The sequence below is a fragment of the Nelumbo nucifera genome, chromosome 5 (genome assembly GCF_055504915.1).
Source record: "Nelumbo nucifera cultivar China Antique chromosome 5, China Antique-T2T, whole genome shotgun sequence".
Classification (NCBI taxonomy): domain Eukaryota; kingdom Viridiplantae; phylum Streptophyta; class Magnoliopsida; order Proteales; family Nelumbonaceae; genus Nelumbo; species Nelumbo nucifera.
In genome coordinates, this window is record NC_142653.1 from 35,793,019 (window position 1) to 35,820,918 (window position 27,900).

The window sequence follows — 27,900 nt, forward strand, 5'->3', positions numbered from 1 at the left end:
ATATGGAAAGGATTTTTTTTTTCTTTGTTCAAGAGAGAATGAAAAAAAAACATTATAACCACTGAAGCCACTCCTTTGCACGTGTGCAATTTTGCCTGATGACAAAAAACATGCCATACACCTCGATACAAGATGAATATGGATAAGATACAGGGTTGAAACTACAAGAATTGTTGATGTATGAGAGAGGGGAGCCTACTATTCTAAATTAAACGATCCAATGGATAAACTCCCAACCTTTTCTCTTTAGTAATCTCATTTATCAAATCTTTGAAGTTTCCCAGTTGATGAAAATGGTTAGATACAAGTTGACTGCATTGCTTATCCACAGACCAGTGATCATCATCAGCCAGATACCATGAATGGACGCAACTTCAGGTGGCTGCATGAAATAAGACTATCCCATTTGAAATATCGAGTCCTAAGCTCTGTCGTTGCTGGTTCCCTTGTGTTCCATACTCGTTTGGGTTTGGTTCTCGATCTGTTGTAAATCCTCTTTAAAAAATGAATTGCTTGGTTCAATTGTCTCTTGTTCTGTAACAGTGTCATGCTTGCTTTCCCTCAGCTTCCCAACTTTGCCAATTGCAAGAATCAGCTTAAGCTGTTTTTGTTGTTGGTCCTATAAAAGCACCAAGGTGAAGAATCAAAACCAAGATCTTTATTTTGAACTTCCAGATTTCATGCTTCAAAGTTCTAGTTAAAACATATTAAAGGAAAGCAGCTACTGCTCAGACTGAGACATACACCTTTTTAGGGATGCTTGTGTCTTTCCGTGTAAAAAAATAGAGGGTTAACTCGGTTAGTTAAGAACTCCTGATATAAATACATCTAAGACAGGAAGCTATTAGATAGGACTGATCATGGTCTGATCCCAGCCCAGACCTATGACTTTATGTCATAATATTTTATATTATATAACACATAATATATGTTATACTTTATATAGTATAAATATAAAATATTATATAATATATAATGTCATAATCATCATTATCTAAGCTTTGTCTCAACTATATAGGGTCCGGCAACATATGTCCTATTTTGCCAATCTGTTATGTTCAATTCCATAATGATTGTTAAATTATGAGAGCTAAGAATCTGGCCTACAAAATTCTAGGCTGGGCTAGAAATGATCACTCCTACTATTAGATGATTTCATGTCACCATGTGCATGGGCATCCCTCAGATAAGAAATTAGACAATAAATTATACCAAGACACATTGGTCACTGGTTATTGATGCTATTAATCAAAGTGGAGGTGACGTTTAACAGAACAAACGGAAAAACGTTTTCCTGACCTTACTGGGTTTGGACTGATACTGGTAATAGAAATAAAATTGAGTTTCAATTTCGACTAGTATGAGTTTCATGGTTCTGAGCCAAAAGCCAAGAATGGTTTCAACAGTATTCAAGTAACATTTTCCTATAAATATTGCATACTAACTGATCGACACTGCAATATTGAATAAAGTCAATAAACTGCCATGAGAGTCAGGTGTAGATGTCTGTATCTCAGCATATACCACACTAAGAAATTTATATGACTATCTAGCAGCACAGCTATGTTGAACTCACTTGAACTAAAGATGGTTAAAGCAAAACAGTGCTCCTAACCTACTTAATACACTGAACAGGAAATAAAATCATAAACCAGGATGGACAATCCATACTAAGAAAGTATAGTAGTGGAATCACCACAGGCCAGGTTCACTTCCAGTAAGAAATGGAGTAAAGGTCAGAATTCGCAACTGTAACTACCAGTCATGGATAAGTTGCATTATTAAAAAAACAAAGGACAAAACAAAGAAAAAAACTTAAATGAAGGAAAATGAGAAGACAGTTCTCATAACCATGTGGTTGCTATTAAAATAAACCTTTACGATAAGAAACATAGGTTGTGTTTGGAACAATGCTGTTTCTAAACAAATTGGCATTCAACCGTTATTTGAGCCTGTTTATAGTTGAAAAAATCATATCTTAAAAATGCACGAGTGAAACCAAGGTTTAAAATTTCACAATGTATAGGGCCATATTGACCAATTTCCAGCCAATACATTACGATTTTTAATATTATAACCCCACACCCTCTCTCTCTCTCTCTAATAACTCCTATATTTAAAACAACTTTTCAAATTCAAATTTGTGTCATTCCTATTTTTACTCATTAATTCCTAAATAACCCTACTCAATAACCCCCTGTATTCAAGGCAACTGTTCAAATTCAAATTTGTCTCGCTTTTAATTAACTCCTACATTTAAAGCAATATTCAAATTCGAAGTTGACATTTGAGTCATTTGTCTCACTTTTCAATATTCAAATTCAAATTTGGCATGCCACTAAACTAGTCTACTCGAATTTGACACAACACTAAACTAGCCTATAATTTTTGGTATAAAAACTAGAAGTAAGAAGTAGAAAGATTTGAACCCTAGTCATTAGTTTGTAATAACTAATAACCATAAGTCAACCACTACAACATACTCTAAGTGCTTGTCATAATAATATGCATTTTGATTCTTAAACTTACTCTTCTTAGTGGATGTTTGTAAATAAATGCTAAAATTGATTATTAAAATTTATATACTAATAATTATTAACAAAGATTGTATTGATTTTCTCAAAATTAAGGTATATACGTACACATTTTAGTTTTTCCATCATTTTTCAATGGTTACCAATTGTGTCCAGATATGTCACATTTATATAAACCATTAAAGTATAGTTTTTTATATTTAAATTACTTAATTATAGTCATGTAACACTTAATTTATTGTTGTTAATATATTTTTTTTAGGATTGATCTAAGTTTCCTAGTGTATCCATGCATATCTTTATTTTTCGTCCATATCCAATGTGTATCCCACACGTCTCTTAACATTGCCTTTCCAATTCTTGCATTTGCAATACCTTGAACCTTGTGTGGGACTTATAATTGATGTTTATAGTTGAAACATCAAATTGACATTTCTTGCTCCAGAGCAGTTAAGTCTAACCATTCTAGATGAAGTGATTCTCATATGTGATGTGACAACACATATCTCTCACCAATATGTATTGATCAACCAAAAACGTTTAAAGGTAGAAACAGCAATGGTACCAAACACAACTATAGTATGTCAATCAAAGAAATGCAGCAAAAGCCTTGAAATTCAGCTTTAGGAGATACTAACACCCAGCACAGTTACTAATATTAATAATATTTAGACCTTTGGTGTTCATTCTGTCTCAATAGAATATTGTCATGGAAGAGACACCGCATGTCCAAAAAAAAAATTCTTATATCTGATTTCTGAATACAAAATCCATCAAACTAACATGGAAAAAAGAACAAATGACAAACCAAGAGGATAATGCAGCTGGGACCTGTTCAGCTAATCTTCTCCAACAGACCCACCCACCCACCCCCCAAAAAAAAGTAAAATAAGAAAAAAACATTAATCTGCTGCGACCATCATTGACCCCATTTGCATCATAGATGTATTTTAGGTTTCAGTTAGAGAAATCCAGAGGTAATCCAACAAGCTCAGTTAGAGACTGATGGATGATTGCTGGGATTTGAGACTCAGATTGACCTCCTTGCTAGAATTTAGATGATATGGATGGGTCCACCAACCCCTAGGCCCTGGACACTTTATCAGGAAAGTTATAACCTTGGAATCCAGATTGAACACCTCATTGGAATTGATTCCAAGACCAGTGTGTTACTGTTAGATGTCAGACAGTCCTGGTGAAGCTGGGGCAGGGGGATGTAAGTACTATAAGGAACATTCTATATTGAGATGCCTTTGTTTTTTCTTCTTCCTTTTCGACGATGATGTAGCTTTCATTCTGATTTTAATTCATCCTTTTACTTCCTCAAGGGCTCGATGCTCGTAGCACCTTTTTTTGTATTTGAATAATTCATTGTTGTTGATATTTAGGAAAAGAATGAGATAAAATGCAACCGATAAAAAGGTCATTACCCAATATTGGTCCCAACTATCTGGGGTCTTGGGAGGGGTATACTGGATACAGACCTAAGCTTTTCCTTTTTTTCAGCACAAAAAAGGCCAATCCAAGACTGAAACCTGCATTCTTATACTTGCCAGTCAGACATTGTATCACTAAACCAAGCAATGGTCCCTATATGCAAAAGATTACTGAGCAGAAACATCATGCAAACAAGATTTTTTTTGAAAGAGTTTTCTTGTTGCAATTTGGAAGGTTCTTATTAAGTTTATTTATTAAACACACCAAAGGCATGGAGAGAACAAAGTAAGAATTAATACACCATTTTAAGGCCAAATATCATCACAATCATCATTCAAGCCTCATCCCAACCATATGGGGTCAGCTACACTAATCTTGCTTCACCATTCCATTATGTTTAAAGCCATAGCCATTATTAAATTATTGGTGCTTAAAGCATTTCTTACTACCACCCTTCTAACCCCTTGAACTTGCAACAAACCACTTCTTCTTACAGGTGTTGTTGATGGTCTTTCAGGCATGTAACCAACCATTTGAGTCTACTTTCTCTCAATTTATCACCTATTGGAGCTACTTCTAAGTTTCTAAGAATGACTTCATTTCTGATCCAATTCTTTCTAGTTTTTTTTTTTTTTATCAGTAAAAATCTTTCATTAATAACAGAGAGATTAAAATACAATAGCTAAAGATTGCATAGGAAATTGCAATCTCCAGCAATCAGTTACAATTCTGCCCAATACAATGAAGATCTATTTGCCCCTTGTTTTGCTAGGGTATCCGCCATCCCATTTGCATCCCTTTTAACCCAACCAAACTGAGAGTTGAATTTCCTCGCAAGTGTGTCAATTTCTCTGAAAATAAACTTGAGCTTCCAAGGTGCTGATGTGATGTCTTTCGCCCAAGAGATGACCAATAGAGAGTCTCCTTCAATTTCTAAGTCTGTTGTTTCTATCTGCTCATCCATCTTTAGACCTTGAAGTAGGGCTAGAGATTCGGCCTGTATTGAGTCACCATAACCTATTGATCCATAGTAGAGTGCCATCGCCACACCCAGATAATTTCTAAACACACCCCCTATGCCTGCCCTTCCAGGGTTGCCAAGAGAACTCTCATCAAAATTCAGTTTTAGTTTGTTCCGTGCTGGTGGCTTCCATTCCATGCTTACAAGAACTTTGGGTACATCTGTTGTGTGCTATTTCAGCCCAATTCCTTAGTATCTCATTCGTGGAGTAGTTTCTGAATATCTCCATGGTCTTCACCCAATGTGCAGTTCTGATTTTTATGGCTTCAATAACTTCCTTCACTGTTTTGCTTTTTCCTAAAAAGATTCTTAGGTTTCTTTCCTCCCAAATAGTCCATACTGTAGCTAATCTCACTGCCTTCCATATACATTTTCCCCTTTTCTTCTGTTGACACAGGAAAGAGGGGCTGAATAGACTTACCACATCCTGTGGGGGAGCCCATCTGCATCCAAAGAGAGAACAAACAACATTTCAAATACCATAAGCAAAAGAGCAGGATAATAGTAAGTGGGTTAGAGTTTCACCACATCCCAAACAAAGGACACACACATGAGGAGAGAGGCAATTGTTTGGCCTCCTTTTCTGTAGCACATCACAAGTGTTAACTTTCCCTAGGAACACTTCCCAACAGAAAGCTTGTACTTTTGGAAGGATCGGTTTAGTCCAAATTTCTCTCACTTGGAAGCTCACCCCCATAGGGTTAATATGAGTGAGCAAACCAAAGAAAGATGCACAGGAAAATAAACCATCAGAAGTTGGGGACCACACTCTACAATCAGCTATAGATTGGTCCAAGTAGGCCCTCTCAAGTGTTGAAATCACCAGCACTAGAGACTCGCACTCATTTTCCCTCAACCCTCTTCTAAAGCCAAAATCCCAAGAGATCCTTGATTCTGAAAGCACACCAAACCTAGCAACAGGTTTGTTTTTATAGTTTGATAAAGAGTAGAGGTCTGGGAAATTGAACATAAGAGGCACATCCCCAACCCAAAGGTCTTCCCAGAATAAAACTTTGTTGCCACAACCAACATCAAACCTGATAAATTGAAGAAAAGTTGGATATACCTCAAAGATTGCATTCCAGGGAGAGGATGGAGCTGCATTGGGGGCTAATTTTGCATCCCAACCATTATCTGCATCACCATGTAAGCTTTTAATGACCCTGTGCCACAACCTTTCTTCCTCACAAGGGAATCTCCATAGCCATTTCCCTAGGAGGGCCTTGTTTCTCTTTATTAGGTTCCCTATACCTAATCCACTCTGGTCCTTAGGGTAACAAACTTGCTCCCATTTCACTAAATGATCTTTCTTTTCTTCATCTAGCTCCCACAAAAAGTCCCTCATAATCTTCTCCAATTTCCTAGCTATTTTCACCGGGATCTTAAAAGGTGGAAAGGAAATAAGTGGGAAGGTTTGCAAGGTTTGATGTTATCAAGGTGATTCTTCCCCCCAAGGAAATATAATTTCTCTTCCACATTGCCAACTTCTTCATGAACCTCTCTACCACCGGTTTCCAGAAGCTTTCAGCTTTTGGATTCCCACCCAAGGGCATTCCTAAGTAATCTAGAGGCCAATTTTTCACTTCACGACCTAGCAGATTTTCCATGGCTTGGATATCCCCCCCCTTCAATGTTGATTCCGGCTACACAGCTTTTTCCCCAATTGACTTTCAATTTGGAAGCCTGCTGAAATTCATCCACCAATCTTTTCAGATTCCTTAAACTGGCTTCATCATAGCTTTCACAGAAAATAATTATGTCATCAGCAAATTGCAAATGAGACACCACCACTTCTGATTTACCCATCCTCCAACCTTTAAACTGTTTTTCTTGATCAGCTTTGGTGATTTGTCTACTCAAAACCTCAGCCACAAAGGTGAATAAGAATGGAGATAAAGGGTCACCCTGTCTTAGTCCTCTTTTAGCCTGGAAGAAATCCTTTGCTACCCCATTCATCAGAATAGAAAAATGTGCTGAGCTAATACATTCTTTAACGACATCCTCCATCTTTCACCTAGCCCCATATTTTCCATTAAATTCAACAAGAAGGACCAATCCACCATATCATAAGCTTTTTCAAGGTCAAATTTACGAATCAAACCTTTGTCACCTTGTTTTCTCTTAGCTGCCACACACTCATTTGCCACTAAAATTTGATCCACAATTTGTCTCCCCTCTACAAAAGCTCCTTGATTCTGAGAGATAATATAGGGCAATACAGTCTTCAACCTACCAGCCAGAACTTTAGTAATGATTTTATACAAGCTACCCACAAGACTTATCGGTCTATAATCCTTGGGGGTTTTGGCCTCCTTTTTTGGCATTAAAGCAACAAAAGTTGCATTTGCTCGAGGCGATAATTTTCCTTCTCGATAGAACTCCACAAATACATCCATTAATTCATCTTTCAAAATTTCCCAACAATCTTGATTCCACTCATCCATCTTAGCATAGCATTTCTGCTGCACTCATTTTTTGGACATGTTGTTTCTTGACCACCCAACACTCTGCTTTATGTATCATAAATGGACTTAGAATTGTTTTATAAAATTTTCCTTTTAATCTAAGTGGTATTTGCCTATCACATAAAACTCTGGATGTAGTCACCCATTTTGTTCATCTTGCTCTAATTCTAGGGGCAACATCCTCATCAATCTCTCCCTGATTATAAATTATCAAACCAAGGTACTAGAAAAGGTCACATTGAGTTATCTCTTCATCTCCAATCCTAAGCATATCTTGATTTATGCTCCTATTATTATTAAAATTACATATCATATATTCTGTTTTAGTCCTACATATTTTAAAATCTCTTGTTTCTAAGGCACTTGTCCAAAAGCTTAATTTTGCATTTAATCCTTCATTAGCTTCATCAATTAAAACAATGTCATCAGCAGACAAAATGCACCATGGAACCTCCTCTTGAATATGTTTAGTCAATTCATCTATGATCAATATCAGATACAATAAATAAATGTCCAATGAATATTACATTCAGGAAGCTTCACAGCTACAATTTCAAGGAGAGCTTGATAGCTTTTTCTTCAATAATAAAAGAACTTATTGATGACCAAAAGAGGAAGCATGACAGATACAACAGGAGAACCCATTTACATCAGGTATAGAACTAGTACTAAAACCTTAGAAAAGCCAGTCATGGAAGATGACCAGCGGCAAGTTGATATGACCAGCAGCTTCAGAAGAAAGCCGGAGGGTTAACCCGACAGCAGTCGGCAGGGATGAATGGCAAAAACCAACGGCATCATCTTCCTTTTTCACATAGTTTCGGACCCAAGGGAAGAAAAGAAGGGCCCTCGAACCTACAAAGATGGCCAGCGGGGGGAGAGTAAAAGTTAAGGCAAATCTCGCTTCAGATTTCCTAGAAGTGGACGGAGGGGGCGATGAAGGAAGGGTTGAACTTCCTAGAAGCATGCCTGATGGGTTCTTTCGATTAGAAGGGCTTTGAGGTAGATGAAATCCAAGTGTGGGTTAACAGAGCTTGGAGAGGTTTGCAAGGGGTTGACGTGATGCGGCTAGACGCAGAAAGATAGTTGTTTGCTTTCTCTTCCAAGGACGATACTCGAAGGGCGCTAAACATGGACTCAAGATGTTGTAGCAAAGCCTTGCTCCATTTAGAACCTTGGTCTAAGAACGAAGGGGTCTAGCAGAGGGCAGAAGTTATCAGAGGTCACAAATGAGTAAGAGTGTTCGGTTTGCCGCTACACTTGTGGTGCAATGAAGTTGCCCAATAAATAGGAGACATGTGTGGAGGTTTTTTGGAAGTTGATGAAGGCAAAGCATACAAAGAATCATTCGAATGCATAAGACTCAAGGTGCACTGGAACGGAATCCCTCCTCGGTCCATAAATTTGGTGGTTAAAGAGGAGATGTGCGTTGTCATCATCTGGTCGGAAAGTAGAACAGAGAAATGACAAGGCTGGTGGACTGTAAGTCAGCGGTTCCGATAGGTGTGGAGCTAGCCCAGAAGGCTTTTGCTAGGAAGCTGATTGAAGAGGAAGTGAGGTTGGTGATGGTTGACTCAAGAAAAGGGGCAAACATGGGGGGAACCTAGACGGATCAAAGAGGGGATCTGCAAGAACCCATAGCGGTCACTGGAGTCTCTAAGGAGGAGGGTTGGACAGTGGTAGAACGAAAGAAAGGAAAGAGACGAAATCATAGTCGTAGAACCAAAAAGGAAATCCAACGGATACAGGGGGCCTTAGTCGGGGAAAGCCGGTCAAAAGACAAGTTATGTTCAAAATTCAAATACCCCGCTCCCTAATGGGGTCAATATGGACATCCTGGATAAGTTAGCAGTGGCAGTAGTAGCCCACTTCAAAACAGTTGAACAATCTTTGGGCCAACTGGGCCTTGGCTGTGCTCAAGGAAACAGTAAAGTCTCTTTGTTAGCCCATTGAGACCCCAGCCCATTGCGAATCAAAAGCCCAGAGAAGAACCCCAAGGTAGGTTCAAGGCCTTCGTATGGGGAGGGAAAAGGGAAAGGTAAAGCCCAATTAGAAGTTTCAACACCTTCTTCTTCAAAGTATGAGGGATCTGAGTTTAGGGAAGGATTGAACTTTTCTAATCTGTGGAGTGAAGATGGAAGGCAGGAGAGAGAAGGAGAAGTTTTGTTCAAAGAATGAGACACATCAAAGAGACTTCCCGGCAGAAGGTACCTTAGGAGACGAGCGTCCCCACGTTGCTAGTCAGCTAGTTGGGGGTTCAATTGAAGGAGAGGTGGCGATCTCGACTTCTAAGGAGTTAATCCCAAAGACAGATTTCTTGGAAAGGGGGAGTTTCGCAAAAGTTACAGGTGCTCTCTCTTCCCCTAGTGCAGAGAAGCATGATACCTTGGCGATAGTTGTTGCAACACTTGAAGATTCCGGTGAGTTGGACGGTTTTCCGACTTTAGCGACCCAACCTCAACATGTGAATTTGAGGTACGTAACAGAAAATGAAATCTCAAATTGGGCTCTTTCCAAATTTTTCAATTTTGGGGAATTCCTAGGGGTGACCTTTAAAGGGCTCGAAGAGGAAACAAAAGCCTTGTTGGTGGCCGTCAAAAATAGATTTCTAGTAGAAAAAGGAAAGAAAAATAGGAAGCAATCTAAGGAGTTGTTGAGGTTAGCCTGGGGATTAAATGACTGTGTAGGAGGCGCGAAAAAGAGTTTAAATTCGTCAAAATATCAATAATGGAATCTTTAAAATTAATCACTTGGAATGCCAGGGGCCTAGGGTCAAGTAGGAGGATGGTAATTGGGGGCTTCTTAAGGGACAAGAAGCCAGATTCCTTGCTATTACAAGAAACAAAACTACAAAAGTTAACCTTTGGAGTTGTTAGGACCATTTGGGGTTTTAATTTGTGCGACTGGATTGAAATCCCAGCTATAAACACGGCAGAAGGAGTGGCACTTATCTGGAATAACAGCTCTTTCAAAATGCTAGATAAACAGGTGGGAGCTTTCTCCATCTCAGCGAAATTCATGTGGGAAGCAACTAATTTGTAGTTCACTATGACAGGGATCTATGGGCCGGTGGAGTCAAATTTAAAGGAAGATCTCTGGGAAGAGTTAGACTCAGTCAGAGGAAGGTGGGGAAGACCTTGTGATGCAGTAGGGCTGGAACAAACTAACACAAGACAGAAAGAGAGAGGAAGAGAGAATAGAAAGGGTAGAGAAAGAGAAAAGAGAGAGAAATCCCAAGGAATCACTCCAAGGGGTCCTAGAATCACTCTAGGGTTTGTAGGAATTACTCCATACAGCAAGAGAGCTCTTAAGAAATCTTCATTTATTCATTCATTAGCTCAAAAGGAAGAGAATACATCTATTTATAGAGTGACTTGAGTGGCCCGGAACACTGTTCACCATAATTACAAAAAGTGCCACTCTGTCATGTGCATCAAGAAACACAATAACTTTCTATCTACTAATGCAAATAAATTGAGAGCAGCCCAAGTCCACATCGGGCTTGTCAAAATGACGAAAATACCCCTGACCAGATCAGTCCAAGTCCCAAGAGTCTTCTCCATGCCAAATCAGAACCTGTTTGTTGGTCTTTTTCTTACGAGAGTAGGTCTTATAATGCACGGACCGATCCCCATCATCTCTCCCCGACTTGAAAGAACTTGACCCTAGCAAGTTAAAGGCATGATGTTGCTCATAAAGTTCTGGATTAAGATGATACAAATCTTCAACTGTAATCCATGAACATTCTGAAAGAGGTAGATTCTTCCACTTTACAAGAAACTTTTGATAACCCCCACTTGTTGTAGAAATCAACTTCTCATCAAGGATGTCTTTAGGCACATTAATAGGTGGAACCAAAGGTAGCTTAGGCAATGGGACTATGGGACAACCACTATGGCCATGATATGCACTTAGGTCTTCAACATTGAAGATTGAACTAATCCCCATTTTGCTTGGCAGCTCTAGGACATAAGCATTAGAACTGATTTGCTTAGTGATCTTATATGGACCTGCACTCTTGGAGTGAAGCTTCTTATAAAAGCCCTTAGGAAAGCGTTCAAAATGTATACGCACCATAACCATAGCACCCTCCTGAAAATCAGCTAGGCGCCTATGTAAATCAGCTTTGGCTTTGTATGCATCATTGCTAAGAGCAATCTTGCACCTAACTTCATCATGGATTTCTCTCATGTGGCAAGCAAAGCCTTCAGCCTCTATGCTAGTCCTGGCTTCTTGTGGCAAAGACACTAAATCAATAGGCCTCTTAGGCTGAATTCCAGTAACTATCTCAAAGGGACTTCTTCCAGTTGACCTATTAACTAAACTGTTGTAAGCAAATTCAGCCATAGGTAGGATGAGATCCCACCTAGAAGTATGGTCACCAACTAAGCAACGTAGCAAATCACTGAGGCTCCTATTAACTACCTCAGTTTGGCCATCAGCCTGAGGATGGAAAGAATATGAGAACTTCAGTTTTGTATTGAGGAGTTTCCAAAGTGTCTTCCAAAAGTAACTCATAAACTTAGCATCACGATCAGAAACAATAATAATAGGAACACCATGTAAACGAACAATTTCCCTAAAGAATAGGCTTGCCACATGTGAGGCATCTGATTTCTTACTGCAAGGAATAAAGTAGACCATTTTTGAGAACCTATCTACCAAAACATAAATTGAATCATGACCCCTTGTTGTCTTGGGCAGACCTAGGACAAAATCCATAGAGAGATCTTGCCAAGACTCATGTGGAATTGGTAAAGGGGTGTACAACCCTATATTTTTCTTTCTCCCTTTTGCCAATTGACAAATTTTGCACTATTTTTTTTTTTGATAAATGAAATTCTGCACTATTTGATCACACGATCAACATCAACGTTAAGGCTAGGCCAATAAAAGCAATCTTCTACCATAGCGATGGTCTTGTCTCGCCCAAAATGCCCAGCAATTCCACCTGCATGTAACTCCCATATAACATAATCACGTAGTGAGGAGTTAGGAACACACAAGCAAGTTCCCTTGAACAAATAACCATCACGAATAGAAAAACCAGGATATTCAGATTGTTGTCTAGCTTGTAAAGAACCATAAATGATGTCGAAATCCTTGCAACCATCATAATCTTGCTTCAAATGATTGAACCCCACAACCTGTACAGACATAGAATGAAGTATATACACCACTCGGCTCAATGCATCAGCTACTCGGTTATCGACACCAACTGTATGCTTAATCACAAAGTTATATTCTGCTAAAAATTCAGCCCATTTCTGATGTTGACTACTAAGATGCTTCTGAGATTTGAGATATTTGAGTGCCTCATGATCTGAATACAAAACAAACTCTTGGGAAATTAAATAATAATGCCAATGTCAAAGACATTGCACCACAGCATAGAATTCTTTGTCATATGTGGAGTACTTTTGTCTAGCTTCATTAAGTTTTTCACTATGAAAAGCTATAGAATGTCCTTCTTGCATAAGCACACCACCTATTCCAACTTGGCAAGCATCACAAAACACCTTAAAGATTTTTGAAAAGTTGGGAAAATGTAACACTGGGGTCTCATTCATCCTTTGCTTGATAGTCTCAAAGGCTTTAGTTGCAGCCTTAGACCAAACAAATTCCCCCTTTTTCAATAACTTTTGTAATTGGTGCCATAATAGTTTTGCTTGATAGTCTCAAAGGCTTTAATTGCAGCCTTAGACCAAACAAATTCCCCCTTTTTCAATAACTTTTGTAATTGGTGCCATAATAGTGTTGAAATTCCTTATGAAACGCCTATAAAAAGTAGCCAATCCATGAAAGCTTCTCACTTAATGGATGTTAGTGGGAGTAGGCCAATCAAGTATAAGCACCTTGTCAGAATCAGCCTTGACACCTTCAGGGGATATAGCAAATCCTAAAAAGATAACAGTAGGCGTCATAAAAGAGAACTTCTTTAAGTTGATGTAGAGCTTTTCCTAGCGTAAAACTCTCATCACTTGACATAAATGATCAAGTTGATCATCAGGAGTATGATTGTATATAAGAATATCATCAAAGTAAACGACCAAGAAACGACCAATAAAAGGACGAAGTACCAGAGTCATAACTCTCATGAAAGTGCTAGGAGCATTAGTTAAGCCAAAAGGCATAACCAGCCACTCATAGAGACCATCCTTTGTCTTAAAAGCAGCTTTCCTTTCATCTCCAAGTCGAACCCTAATTTGGTGATATCCACTTCTAAGATCAATTTTAGAGAAAATTGTAGCTCCGCTCATCATATCCAGCATGTCATCTAAGAGTGGAATAGGGAACCGGTACTTGATTGTAATCTTGTTGATTGCTCTGCTATCAACGCACATCCTCCATGAGCCATCCTTCTTTGGAGTGAGTAAAGTCGGTACAGCACATGGGCTGAGACTTTCTCTAATGAAGCCCTTCTTCAGTAGATCATCCACTTGCCTCTTCAACTCACCATGTTCTATGGGATTCATTCGATGTGCAGGCAAATTAGGTAGTTGAGACCCGGGAATCAAGTCTATTGCATGTTGGACATCACGTAGAGGTGGTAATTCATTAGGCAACTCTTCTGGGATCAAATCTGAAAAATCAGCCAACAAGTCTTCAACCTCTTTTGGCACCTTTGAAATAGGGGCATGTGCTGGTTTCTTCACTTCTTTCACTATTAGGGCCTAAACAAGGCCTGATTCTTTGCTTTCCTCCTCAAATTGCTTCTTGGACAGCAAGAGAGGTTGCTTCTTTTGTTCAACTACTTGTTTCTGGGCTGGAGCTGCCTTTTGAGGGGTCTTAGTTCGCTTCTTGATCTCATCAGGTGGCATAGGTTTCATAACAATTCTCTTTCCATTAAATAGAAAGTAATATGTATTCTCTTTCCCACAATGGTATACATCCCTATCGTAAAGCCATGGTCGGCCTAATAGAATATGTGTAACATTCATAGGAACAACATCACACCAAATATCATCAACATAAGACCCATAGGAAATAGAAACAAGAGCTCTTTGTTCTACCTGAAGTGTCATCTTGTTTAACCAAGCAATCTTGTATGGTTGAGGATGAGGATGTGCAACTAGATTGAGCCTTTCAACAGTTGCTGCAGAAACCACATTCATGTTGCTATCACCATCAATTATTAGCTTGCAAAGTTTGTCTCCGCTCTTGACAAAGGTGAGGAAGATCGTTGTACGAAGCCAATCTTCTTTCTTTTCTTCTTTATAGGATGCTAAAATGCATCTAACAACTCCAACAAGATTGCTGTCATCTTCTTTTTCATGTTCAGACCCATTATACTCCTCTTCACCAAGGCCGCCTTCATCATCTTCCACTTGTCCTTCCTTCTCACACCCTATGTGTAGATTTTTATTAGGGCATTGAAATGCATAGTGGCCCTTTCCACCACACTTGAAACAAGTATTTTCTGTTATTCCCCTTTTATTAGCATCAATCATGATGTTCTTCCCCTTGTTATCAGCTCCCTGATACTTGGAACCATTAGACCTTACTGGAACCGCATTATGAAATGCAGGTCTAGTGACTCTACCCTCATCTAAACTCTTACGTGCTGCTATCTCCTCATCTTGAATACCAAACCTCCTACTAGTCACTTGCTTCAAGCTCTTCTCTATTTTAAGAACCATCTAAAAAGCATCATCTACATCATAAACTAGTGCAGTCATCATTTCCCTTTGAATATCAGCCCTTAAACCATTCTGAAATCGGACTAATTTTTGCTTCTCACTTTCTGTAAACTAGCATCTAATAGTAAGCTCATCAAACTTCTGCATGTACTCAGCACAGATAACCTGTCTTGTCTCAATGCCATCATCTCATCATGAAGAGCATCTTGGAAGTCATTAGGCAAATATTTCTCCTCCAAGTAATGCTTCATATCTTCCCAACGGGTGATTGGACGCTTACCCATATTCTGTAATCTATTCTCCACACTCCACCATACTTTTGCATGGTCTACAAGTTTAAGTTTAGCAAATCTAACCCGTCTTTCATCTGACATATCAAACCAATCAAAGTATTCCTCTAGTTCTGCCAACCAATTGGAGAAAACTCGTGGATTGATATCACCTCTAAAACTAGGAACTTCTATCTTCACTTTACTAGTAATGTCATCCTGATAGTCATCTATATTAGCCTTAGAATGCTCCACCAACTCATCATATAAATCATTTAAAGTACCTTGAGTTTGTAGAGTTCAAGACCTTAGGGGCTTGATGGCAGTCCTTAGTGGGTGGTTCACATGTGGACCAGTAGGGTTATTGGTGTTAGAACCCTCTGCTTCAGCAGTTCCGTAGAATACCATGGGAGAGGAGAGGAAGTTCAAGCTGGCGGGGAAATGGAGACTAGAGTTGATCATTGAAGCCAAATCTTTCTTGTTCGAGCAGGGAAGGACAAAGGAGAAGGTTCACTTGAAAATCAGAGAAGGGAGCAGGGCAACGATTCTCCTACTGGAGGAGGTGTGTGTGTAGTTGAAAGGTTTTGTAGATGGAATTGTTATTTCTTTACGGGAAGAAGGTTGGAGAAACTCGTTAACCTGTGGGAGTAAGAGGTTCGAAACTGTGCTAAAGAGGAATGGAAACGGGTGGTTTATAATGGTTACCGAACTCTTTGGTAATAACAAAAGGCAAATGTTGTGTATTCCGGAAGGCCAGAAGCAGAGAGGGTGGGCTTCCTTCGCTTTTAATCTTCAGGCTTTTCTTCTGGAGGTCAAAGAGTGAGTGGAAGAAGTCTCTGGCTTGAAGGTGCCTTGCTTTAAGCATTACCCTTAAGTTTTGGCGTCTAGCTCGAATGTCCTCCGACGAGTAGCTTTGAAAGAAGGGAGTGGGAGCTAGGAGAAGAGGATGGTCCTAGTGGCAGATAGGGTGATAGAAGATTGGACGAAGGTTTTAGAAGTAGTTGCAGAGAGGTTGGGCTTAGATGAAGATGTAGTGTTGTTGCCTTTTGCTGAAAAGAAAGCTTTATTAGATACAAGCAATAAGAAACTAAATTTCAATACATTCCTTGTACAGGGAAGTTTGATTCAGGTCCAGAATTGGGCTCCAGTTTGTAACGAAGTTGAATCTAGAGTCGACAGCTTCTGGATCAAACTTCTCAGTCTTCCTTTCAACCTTTGGAACGATCAAATACTAAGGAAAATTGTCAGAGCGTTGGGTGGAATTCTGTTGGAGGTTAACTTAAGAAACTTGAGAGCTGTGGAACTTAAGGTTGTTGGGATCAAGCCAGAGTACTTGCCTCGCGCCTTCGAAGTTCTCTCAGAAGATGCCTGGTACAAGGTCTGGTTAGCTTCAGAAGATGAAGTGTCACTCTGGGGAAGACAAACAGAGGTTGAAGGAGCTGACGAGTCTACAGGTTGGTGTACATGTGGCCTTCAGGGGCTGGCGAGAAAGCCTGGTGTGTGTGGGTGAACTACAGAGGAAGGGGAACAGTCGCAGGGGGTAAAAGGGGTTGGTGCGTGTGGATGAACTTCAAATTTTTTTGAAGTTGGGTTGCTTAAAGAGGCTGGCCCGTCCTATGCTGATGTGGCTAAAAGGGGTAAGGTTCAGGTGAGCTCAAAGTCATTGTCTAAACCGGTTTTAAGGAAGGCTGGGTCGGATGGGTCAATGGGGTGGGGCAAGCATCAGGTGGTTTTTTTAAAAGCCCACGTGACAACTTAAGTCATAACATAGGACGGGGCAGGCATGGGGCGATGATAGATGGCAACATTCATCTATCATCATCTAGGTCTTGCCCTCTCGACTATGAAGGGGCTCAGATGGTGAGCAAGGCAGAAGAACGTCGTCCTCTATGCTGGGCCCAACGGCCGGCCAGCAACGCACAAAAACACAACGTTTCTGATCGCCCGAACCCACACTATTTGAGAGTTAGACAAAAGAGAAGGAAGAGGCTGACCAAGGTTGGATAAGTTGTGGCTTAGATTATGACTATGATGAAAGATCGGAAGCCTGTGGGAGTTTAGGCAGTGCGGCAGACAAAGCTCTATCTGAAGAACAGAACAGGGATTCTTTCAACCTGGATTGTTTGTTCATAGGGGATTCAATGGGGGAGGAGCGGGTGAATGATCTTAACCCAAATTTGGCTGAGCCCTTCCATAGTTCTAGCGCTTTGCAAAAGGCTGAAAAGGAGATAGCTCGAGTCATCTCAGAGCTGAACAAGGGTACCTCACAGAGAGGTACATACTTGGTTACAAAAAGGGGTCTTTGTGTTGATACAGCGACAGGGATTTTCTTCCCCCAACTCGGGGAGACAGAGTGCTCTAATTTCTCAAAAATGGAAGTGACTACCACTCCTTCGCCTACGCTCTCTCCTCACATCTCTGCCTCAAGTAAATCCCTCAACTCTATCAATTCAGTTTTGGCTACTAATGAGCGCTCTGTGTCCCTTGTTTCAGATTCTCCTCCCAACCAAGAGTCGGAAGCCCTTGATCTGAAAGCCACAATGCGTCCACAAGGGGGAGAAGTGGGTGAGAAAACTTGCAAAGAGAAAAAAATACGGAAAATCATGAAGAGCCTTTTGGGTGAAGTGGAGAGGAAGGAAATGCAGAGAGGGAGCATGGAGGGGACAGAAAGGGTTGTTGTTGGAGGTAATGTGAGAAGGAATGAGAAGTTTACTAGGAGTGAGGAAAGTGCAACTTTAGAAAAAGAGGAAACTAGTGGGGAAGAGTCAGTTGCAGAGTTTGTGAAAAAGTTGGGGTGCAAGCTGAAGAACCCGAATGATCTAAAAGCCTACATGCAAAAAAAATAGGACAGCAAGATGAAGAAGAGAAAGCTGAGTGAAGTGGAGAGATTGAAAAGAGATATTGAGGGGGACAAGAAGTTTGAGGTGAAATGGGATAGAAGAAAAGGTTTGAGACAAGGGGATCCCTTATCTCCTCTCCTATTTTTAGTAGTAATGGAAGGACTCAGCGGAATGGTGGACAAGGTTGTGGAGTTGAACCTGTTGGAAGGTTTTGAAGTCAGCCCAAATGGTACTTCCATTCCAATCTTGCAGTATGCTGATGACACTTTTTTTTTCTGCAAGGCCTCGGAGGATCAAATTCTGAATTTAAAGCACCTCCTGTTTTGATTTGAAATTGTTTATGGGTTAAAGGTGAACTTAGCAAAAAGTGAAATGATAGCAGTGGGGGAAGTGTCGAACATTCAGAATTTGGCTGAGCTATTGGGCTGCAAAGTAGGACTTTTACCCACAAGCTACTTGGGGCTGGCTACATGGAAAGCTATGTATCTTTCCAAAGGAGGGAAGGTAACTCTTCTAAAGAGTGTCCTAGCCAGCCTGCCTACCTATTTTTTGTCTCTTTATCCAATCCCTTCGGAGGTGGTGAAGGCATTAGAAAAAAAAAAGAAAAAGATGAGAGATTTTCTGTGGAGGGATTGGAAAGCCTCACATAAGTACCATCTAGTGAAGTGGGGGCAAATATAAAAACCCTACTCACAAGGAGACTTGGGGATAATAGATCTAAAAATCCTTCAACTTAGCTTTGTTAGGCAGCTGTCACTGACAGTTTTATGCAGAACCGGATAACCTGTGGAGGAAGGTAATAGCTGAGAAATTTGGGCTGGACAGTAATGGTTGGGAGTGCAGTCCCCCTCCTTCAACTTATGGTTGCAGCCTTTGGAAAGGAATTTGTAGAGCTAACACCAACTTCAGACAGGATATCAGGTTCAAAATAGGAGATGGCAAAAGGATCAGATTTTGGCTAGACCCTTGGACTGGGGAGAGGTCCCTTAAAGAGATGTTTCCTACTTTGTTCAACCTGGCAGCTGACAAAGAGGTGCTGGTAGCCGATTCTTTCGTAAAGAGGGGAGAGAACATTTGCTGGAACCCATCCTTCAGAAGGGATTTTAATGACTGGGAGATTCAACAGATAGGGGATCTTCTAACTCTGCTTCAAGATCAGATTCCGAACTTGAAAAGCCAGGATTCAAGAGTGTGGAAATGGGAGAATTCAGGAGTATTCTCAGTTAAATCCTTCTACAGATATTTAGTAGGTAGAAATGGTACATGTTTTCCCAGCCGGGTCATTTGAGGGACAGTGACACCCATGAAAGTTAAATTTTTTGCTTGGGTGGCAGTTTTAGAGAAGTGCCTAACAAAAGAAATGCTGTTGAAGAAAGGTTTTCCATGCATTGACTTGAACTGCAGCCTGTGCAGTGGGAAGATGGAATCAGTTAATCATCTGTTTTTACATTGCAAGTTCATAGGAGTGATGGAACTATTTTCTAAAGTGCTTAGAGGTCATCTGGAGTATGCCTGCCTCAGTTAAAGAATGCTTGGAGGCTTGGCATATAACGGGGATGACAAAGAAGGAGAAGTTGTGCTGGTCCTCTTTACCTCTGGATATCTTGTGGGCAGTATAGACTGAAAGGAACAGCACGACTTTTGATCACAAAGCTTCTACTGAAGCTGAGATCATTAACAAGACTATTGAACTGCTTAGGAGCTGGTTGTCTATACATACAGGTTTTAAAGAAGATACATCTGACTGTAATTTTTTGAAGGTGGCCTTTCTTTGAGGTCCTTTTGCTTATGTTTTGTACAGTTTCTCTTTGTACAAAGGACCACTGATTAATATAATTATACTTTACCATTCATCAAAAATATAATTATACTTTACCTTTTCTCAAAAAAAAAACTTAGAAAAGGAAATCAAAAAATAAGGATAGAAGAAAACAAACTAATAACTAAAATGCACTACGGGTCTACGGCTCAAAAAATATTTTATTCTATTTTTCCATATAAGATATAATTAAATTTGAAGAATATATGGAAAGATTCTTAAATCTTTCTGCTTAAAACGAGAACACAGAAGTAACTGACACAGGACTACAGGAGTAACAAAAAACTCTCTGGAGCATTGATCAAAAAAAAAAAAAAACGGAAACTCTCTGGAATCCAGAACATAACTGAATCTGATTTCAATTAGACATAGTATCTGAATATTGTAACACACACTTTGAACAGATTGTGCACTCAAGAGCTACAACATAATAAATGAGACGCAACAATCTATGATTTCATCTAATGCAATCTCAATATGTGGCAGAAAACTATACACATGATGAAGCAAATAAAATGTGGTCTGACAAGACGGTCATAGGCATACAAAAAGAACTAGAGTAAGTTTGGCGTTGATTCTGCCTCCTTTAAATACATAATAAACTTAAGGAGAAATAAGGAGACCAGAGGGACATCACTTTCTTTGATGAGCCAGCATGTCAAAAGCATTGATCTCTCCTTTTTTCACCTCCACCCTGGGTGGAAAAAAATATAGCCAAACTGCCAACGTCCTTTTTTTCATGAATAAAATGCTCACCAAGGCTACAAATAAATGCTTGGAAAAAATGATTTTGTGGTGAAGGAACCTGATGATTGGGGCACCAAATTCTAGCATAAAGTGTAAATAAAGAGATTTAACCATCCTTAAGATTGTTGAATAGAGAAGCAGGCAACTTCTTCTATCTACACATTTCTAAGGATTGTCTTAAATGCAAGTTCCAATCTAAACCATGTACAACATGATATAGAAAATTCAAGATTACGACTTCCTTATACAAGGAGGGCTGAAATATAGAGGAAAAGGAGCAGCTAAGAGGAAAGTTACCCCACCATAAGTCAGTAGAATTTTGATTTTCTGACTGTTACCCACTCCAAGTATGGAAAAAAATGATGGTAAGTTTTGAGAATACCTTCCCATAAGCATTAGAGAGAAAATAGTGTAATTTCGGCCTGAACATTACAAAACAGATTTCGAAGTTACAGAATATTTACTAGTACTCCTTCAATGAACCCAAAGAATCCATAAATACAAGTGCTTTGAAGGCAACCATAAATAATGAACTTAAAGCTTATTCGATGATTAAATATTATCTCGAGAACATGATATATTTTTCATTTTACAGCTACTGGGCAGTCTCTCATTGACTAAGATAATAAGAGCAATTCCAGTGAAGGATAGGTCCTTTAATACCAGTGGCAACTGGCATAATATCATCTATATAGAAGGAACCAAGTTAAAGGGAACCTCAAGGCGGCCAACTAAGCCAGTGCAAACTCCAAGTTGGAAACAGGACATGCTTCTGATTTTCAAGGTATAAATCACAAGAGAAACAACCACATAATTTTATCATCATATAAATGTAAACTACCACCTAAATGATACAAAAAACAAATTAAAATGGCCCTAAGAGGAAATTAACAATCTTGAAAACCATAATATGATGGAACAGATAAGGTTCTCAAAGCTTACAGAATCCCTTAAATTAAATATAATATATATATATATATATATAAATCGACATTTCAACAACCCCCTACTCTGCCCATTGGGCATTTTTAACCATCATAAGATTCCAATTAACAGAAACATGGTTACTACTTAAGTAGTCAAGTAGTAATGTGGTCATACCTGCATTGCCAACAAAACCTTTTGAATTTCAACAAGCTCCTTTTCGAGATTATCTTCTTGCACTGCCAGAGATCGAGTGGCCTCGGAATTCTTCTGAGCCAAAGCTGCAGTCTTCAAAGTGCAAACACTAAGAAATAATTAGCTATTGAAGAGAGAGGAGAGAGAGAGAAAGGAGGAAGGAAGTTCTTGAGTATAAGCTGCTGAATTTAGTACCAAAAAAAAACAAAGAAAAGCTGGCTTACTTATGGTAGTAGAACTAGATAAAGGGCAAGCTATTTGAAAATCATAAAATATTTAAAAAAAATGTAAGAGAGATCCCAAAACAGAATCTCGGTCAAGTAGTTTACAACTATCTATCATATACAGAATTAAGTTTATTTTCTTTGATTTAAAATAATACTAACAACTAATTATGTATCAACCTAGAAAATTTTATATAGCAATTTTGGAATTCGGGAGCAAATTTGCCTCCCCAAAGTTGAAGGGGGGTTAGGCATACTTTTACTTCTGCTCTCCTCTGCAAGTGGATTTGGAGATTTACAGCAGAAAATGATGCCTGGTGGAGATCTCTCATTGCTAGCAAATATGGTGTGGATTGAGGTAATTGGAGAACAAGGGACCCTCCTCTCAATTGGGGTAACTCTCCGTGGAAAGGAATAATGATGAATTTTTCAACTCTGGTTGCTGGGGTCTCAATTAAAGTCGGCAATGGTAGCAGGACCAAATTCTGGAAGGACCCTTGGTGCTCAGATGAACCCCTTGCTGATTCCTTCCCTCTCCTCTAGGCTTCTGTTGCAGAGTGCTTTAGTGTATCTGGTGGTTCAGTTCTTTGGTCTCCTTCATTTCAAAGGAACCTTTTTGTTTGGGAAGTGGATGAGGTTTTGAATCTGTTGACCTGTCTTCAGAACCATGAGCTGGATTACAGTGTGGAGGATAAGTGGCAATGGAAGTGGAACTCAGATGGGGTGTTCTCTGTCAAGTCTCTGGCTTCTAACCTCTATAGGAGTGGTATTCCTGATTTCCCTGATCGGCAAGTGTGGAATCCAACCAGCCCAACTAAAGCCAACTTCCTAGTTTGGACTATGGCTCTTAATAAATGTCTTACTTGAGATAACCTAGTGAGAAGGGGCATTCAGATGTTGGACCTGTCTTCCAGTCTGTGTGGGAGTAGTGCTGAATCCACTGACCATTTGTGCATCCACTGTCCGTTTTCTGCTCAGTTGTGGAGCCATTTCCTCAGCTCCATGAAGTTAAGTTGGGTGATGCCGAGGTTGGTTAAGGAGCTGTTCTGTTGCTGGCAGCTTATGGGTTTGAGCAAGAAAAAGAAGACTGTTTGGAAGATGATTCCAATTGCTGTAATTTGGTCCATCTGGACTGAGAGGAATAGAAGGATTTTCAGTAACAAGACTCAAGTCCGGAAGAGCTAATTCAGAAAACAGTGCGCAAGCTGATGTTTTGGGTGTCTGTGTCTGCGGATTTCAGAAATTGTAATGTGTCAGCTGTTTTTCTTTCTAGCTCATGGTGGAATGTGTAATTGCTGATTTGATCAGTCAGCCTTTTCTGGGACTGATCTCAGCCTCCTGTGTGTAATTTCTTCTCAATAAATATTACTTTACCTTTTCCAAAAAAAAAAAATTTGGAATTTGGAAAAGAGAGTAAAAGGTAGTGGCATATTTTCTGGGGATCAGTAACACATGGTCATGATAGCTGATGGTGAGAGATAGTTATTCATCTTTCAATTGATTTTTTTTAAGGAAAAAAAGGAACTTTCTCTACCAAATTGTGTTGAATAACTATTAATTGCACTCTTCTCTGAAGTAAAAAAAAAATTCCCATTTTTTACTTTAAAATGTAGCTAAATGTTTTAGGGTGCATGTAGATCTCCCACACTACTCCCCCAGCAGTAAAATGTAGCTAAATGTGATACATAAGTAAAGCCAAATTTCCTACAAGGGCATTTTCCATGGGCAATTGAAGATCATAAATTGTGGGTCACTGCTACAAGTGAGTTCACAGAAGCCTTAAATCAAAAAAAAAAAAAAAACACACAAGATGTAAAAGTTTGTGAAATCCCAAGTATGTGCAAAGACCCCTGTCTTGCATTCTGTCCTGTGATTTCAATGACTCTGTGGAAACACAGCCTGTGAAGTTAGTATTGCTCCAAACCGTATATTGTCACCAAACAGAGAAATAAGAACAAGAGAAAATATCTCTCAACTAAACACAGTGAAAAATATGATCTTAACTTATCCAATTCTTTCACCTCCGTGATGAAGTTCGAAACAAGGTTGTCAATCATGATTTTTATAGGTCAATATGGTTACTGTAAATTATTTCATCTGTTAGATAATAATGGCAATTAATAACCTCAAACTTTAATTCAAAAAAAAATTCTTATCCATGCTACTGGGGTTCTCCTGGTTACAACACAATCAACGCTCTTTTGAATCAGCTATTTGGTCTTAGTATTAGAATCCAATGTAATAAAATTCATGACATTCTTTCTGCTACAATGTTGGAGAAAGTTAGCTCATGACATTCTCTTTTTTTTTTTCTTCATTCAAATCGTGCATTTTGGGATATTTGATTTATTTGTTTATTCTATCCTACTCCAACCAAGCATGATTCTTTAAACAGAGCCTCAGAAGTAATGCAGCAAAAAATAAATTAAAAGTATTTTTCTAGGAAACATGAGCTCACCTGCGTAATTGGTTCTTTCAAAGCTTTCCTTGTAACCCTAAATCTAGTCCCCAATTTCTCCAGCTGCCTAGACAGAACCCTTATGATAGTTGCAGAGCTTCGAAGATCCTCCTCTATCTTCTCAATTCTCTCGATAAGGTTAACACTCGAACCACCAGCACCCGTCTTTATCGTATCTCTACAAATCCTCCTCCACTGCCTTCTTCTAACCAAAGCCCCGGCAGCAACAGCACCAACCAACAAAACAAACTGCCAGACAAAAATACGGTTCACCAAAGACACCTGAAGCGATTTTTGCAAGGGGCTCGAGAAAAACGCCCAATTCACGGCATATCCGACAGAAAGAACAGCTGAAGGAACGATACACAACACTTCTACAATCGAAAGGAAAGCCTCCAAATTCAGCTTACTATCGAGCCCCTCTCTCTGCAGAGCGTCGTGGGAGGACTCAAAAACTCTGACACGCCATTGACCACCCGCCTCAAAGTTCTGTTGTTGGTTACGCAGCCAAGGAGGTCTCCGCCTGAGAATTCCGAAATGCAGGGAACTTGAGCTTCCACCGTGCCTGGAGGAGAATGGGAGTGTGGAAGTGGCAAGGTGTTTCAGAGGATCGCCACCGTGAACCAGATTCATCGAACAGAAGAGGCAGATATGAGAGCGCGAATTGGTCAACTGGGATTGAGCAGCAAATGACATTGCTCTCTATTAGGGTTTTGAGAATTTGAAGCGAAAAGACAGAAATCACTGCGAATCCGTGCTAGATGGAGAGTGGAGACAGAAGAATTGCTGACAGAATTCAATGACGATGTTCCCAACAGTGTGGTGCAGTAGCTCAGCCGCGCAAGTTAGTTTTTTGCCGGGAAAGTTAAAACAATACTTCTCCGACGAACATACGCGGGACGGCCCGGATGCCGGAATATGTAAGAAGAAGTGGTAACCAAAAAACAGGGGTAGATTTTCTTTATTTTTTTTATTTTTTTCTATTTTTTAAGAAGTAGATGTAGATAGATCCAAATAAATGTATATGTTACTCTCTACCTATCTATTGATGCCACGTGGAAAATAAATTGCCCAATCGCGCATGAGCGCTGCTCTTTTGGAATCAATGAGCGGTGAACAGGTAGGGAATAATATATCCACCGGGAGTGCGCTCACTATTATCATCACTGTGTCTGTTTTTCATCAATACTCTTTAGTCTTTTCTTTGGAAAGGAAAGGTAGGAAATCTCAACAAATCTAAATCACTGGTCTGGAGACTTTATTTGTGGTGAAGTAAATTTTCTAGGTAGGGTTTTAAATTATTAATTATTTCGCTGCAATATACCCATGATATTTTCAAATTTCCAAATAAATTCCAAGAATATCATTAGTTTTTCTTGCTTTGCATACAATCAAATACAACATGAGATTTAAAATCATTTAATTAGTTTACGGACAAAACAACTCCTGAATGGTCAGTCAAACTTGTTAAAATATATATATATATATATATATATGTTAAATATATGTGAGTTAGGCCTGGTGTGGGCCCAAATTAAGTATAACTAGGGGTGTAAATGGATTAAATTCGAATCGGATCAGGCAATACCCGAATTCAATTCGAATTCGACTAATTAATTATTTTAGATAATTAATAAATATATAAAATAAATATTTTATTGATATAAAGTATATAAATATATAAATTATTTATTAACTTAATTATTATATATAAATTATATAAAATATTTTATATTATATAAGAATTAAATAATCGGTTGAATTCGGATATTTATCGAATCGAATCAAGCCATATCCAAATTCGAATCCAATTATATATTCGGTACAAATAGGATATCTGAATTCGACCGATTAGATATTCGAAATATCCAAATTCGATTTGATTATGTCGAATATTGAATTCGAAATCAGATTTTCGAATACCGTTGACACCCCTTATCATAAAAATTATTTAATAAGGTCATCCAGGGGTAGTTTGGTCATGTAAAACTTAAATGCTTATGTGGAAAACTTTTATTAATGATTATTAATGATGATCCAATGGCATTCTAAAGGAAGGTGAGTTTTGGACAATAAAACTTAATGGCAAAGGGTTATTTAGAGGTTTTGAAAAGTCATGATAAGTTTAAGAGAAATGTCAAAAAGCCACAATGAATTTTTAGATAATATCCCTTGTTAAAAAGACACTTCTTGAATTGTCAATAGGTTGTTGAATGGATTTGGATTGGGCCAAGGTAGACCCATCCCAAATAAGTAGGAGAAAACCTAACCTTGGTTCCAATAATAAGTAATAAAGAAACCATTCATCAACTGAGTTTCAATCATTTCTCTAAGGTTTTCTTTGGTTAAAAAAAAAGAAAGATAAGGAACATCTTATATACTTGTATGTTTTCATTCATGGGAGATGTTCTCAATGCACAGCTGCAAGTGCTATGAGGTGGGTATGAGGAAATCTGGATTCACCCAAACCATTAAATACTTAGATATGCAACCCGCAGAGAAGTTATGCACACACACACACAGCTGCACATTGAGAACATCTTCAATAAATGATAATGGTGATGTTCCGGATGTGAGGCTGAAGTGTTTTGTGGGTAGGCTTGTGGATAGTAGATCTTGAGTCAACAGTTAATGAGACTCAAGAAACACCCATAGAAGAGCATATGAGAGAGAGAGAGAAGATAAAATGGAAAATAAATGGATTAGATTTAGGTGCCATTTTATTGCTTGAAAGTCTAAAAAGCAAAAAGCTTTAAAAGAAAGAACTTTAGAAATTTGTCATTTTCATATATCTTAGTATAGAGATCGTTTGATCTAAAGCTGAATTCTAAAAATAGAGTTTGTGGGCTAAAACCTTAAAAGCAAAGTGTTTTCTTAACAGCCATTTTCTTCGTGCTTACGAAAAAAAAAGCTCAGTCTTAAGGGTGGAAAAGTGTGATGGAAGGGAATAAAATCTTTTGTTTTTTGTAATCAATAACTTTGCCCTGACCCGTTTTCTTCCCCAAAGTGCTAGTTGCAAGATTTGATTCTGCGTCAATGCTAGAACAAACCAGCTAATACACCAACGAGCCAACCCTCAATTGGTTGAAAGGAAGAAAATCTTGGGGCAATAAGGGGTAAAAAGTTGACTTATTCTCTAACCCTTGGATTCTAGGAATAGAATATTTCAAGCCAATAGGATCCGAGACCCAAGAATCTCTTAGAGTCTATTTGGTTCACAATGGGAACCGGAATGGTCCATTCCCATAGTCTATTTGGTTCAAATGGGAATGGGAATTGGAATTAGCAGGAATGAGATTTCATTCCCAAGGGAAGGACAGGGAATAG

The 27,900-nt window shown here is 39.0% G+C and overlaps 1 protein-coding gene across 4 annotated transcripts; it reads right to left on the reverse strand.

Annotated features, from left to right (window-relative positions):
• LOC104589273 (uncharacterized) lies at nucleotides 1-25,641 on the reverse strand. Of its 4 annotated transcripts, none has more exons than XR_016076138.1 (4): nucleotides 24,574-25,641; nucleotides 21,874-21,984; nucleotides 1,672-5,435; nucleotides 481-619 (listed from the first exon to the last, which is right to left on the reverse strand). XR_016076138.1 is itself a non-coding variant. In XM_010247535.3 (4 exons), the coding sequence occupies exons 1-3, from the start codon at nucleotides 25,267-25,269 to the stop codon at nucleotides 21,168-21,170; spliced, it is 834 nt and encodes a 277-aa protein (XP_010245837.1). In that variant the 5' UTR covers nucleotides 25,270-25,623; the 3' UTR covers nucleotides 509-619; nucleotides 21,155-21,167. The 4 variants fall into 4 exon arrangements, 3 of the variants coding, with proteins under 3 accessions (XP_010245835.1, XP_010245837.1, XP_088743539.1); XM_010247535.3 differs by lacking the exon at nucleotides 1,672-5,435 and adding an exon at nucleotides 21,155-21,194 and having other exon boundaries at nucleotides 509-619; nucleotides 24,574-25,623; XM_088887413.1 differs by lacking the exon at nucleotides 481-619 and adding an exon at nucleotides 21,155-21,194 and having other exon boundaries at nucleotides 5,349-5,435; nucleotides 24,574-25,623.
• Nucleotides 25,642-27,900: the final 2,259 nt, after the last annotated feature.

What these genes read in the sequence shown, in the direction of transcription:
- LOC104589273 (XM_010247533.3), bottom strand. Translation starts at nt 25,269, where the DNA reads ATGTCATTTGCTGCTCAATCCCAGTTGACCAATTCGCGCTCTCATATC. An exon ending in TGAAAGAACCAATTACGCAG is followed by an intron (nt 21,985 to 24,573) that starts GTGAGCTCATGT and finishes TGCACTTTGAAG; the next exon opens with ACTGCAGCTTTGGCTCAGAA. An exon ending in AGGTTTTGTTGGCAATGCAG is followed by an intron (nt 620 to 21,873) that starts GTATGACCACAT and finishes GTGCTTTTATAG; the next exon opens with GACCAACAACAAAAACAGCT.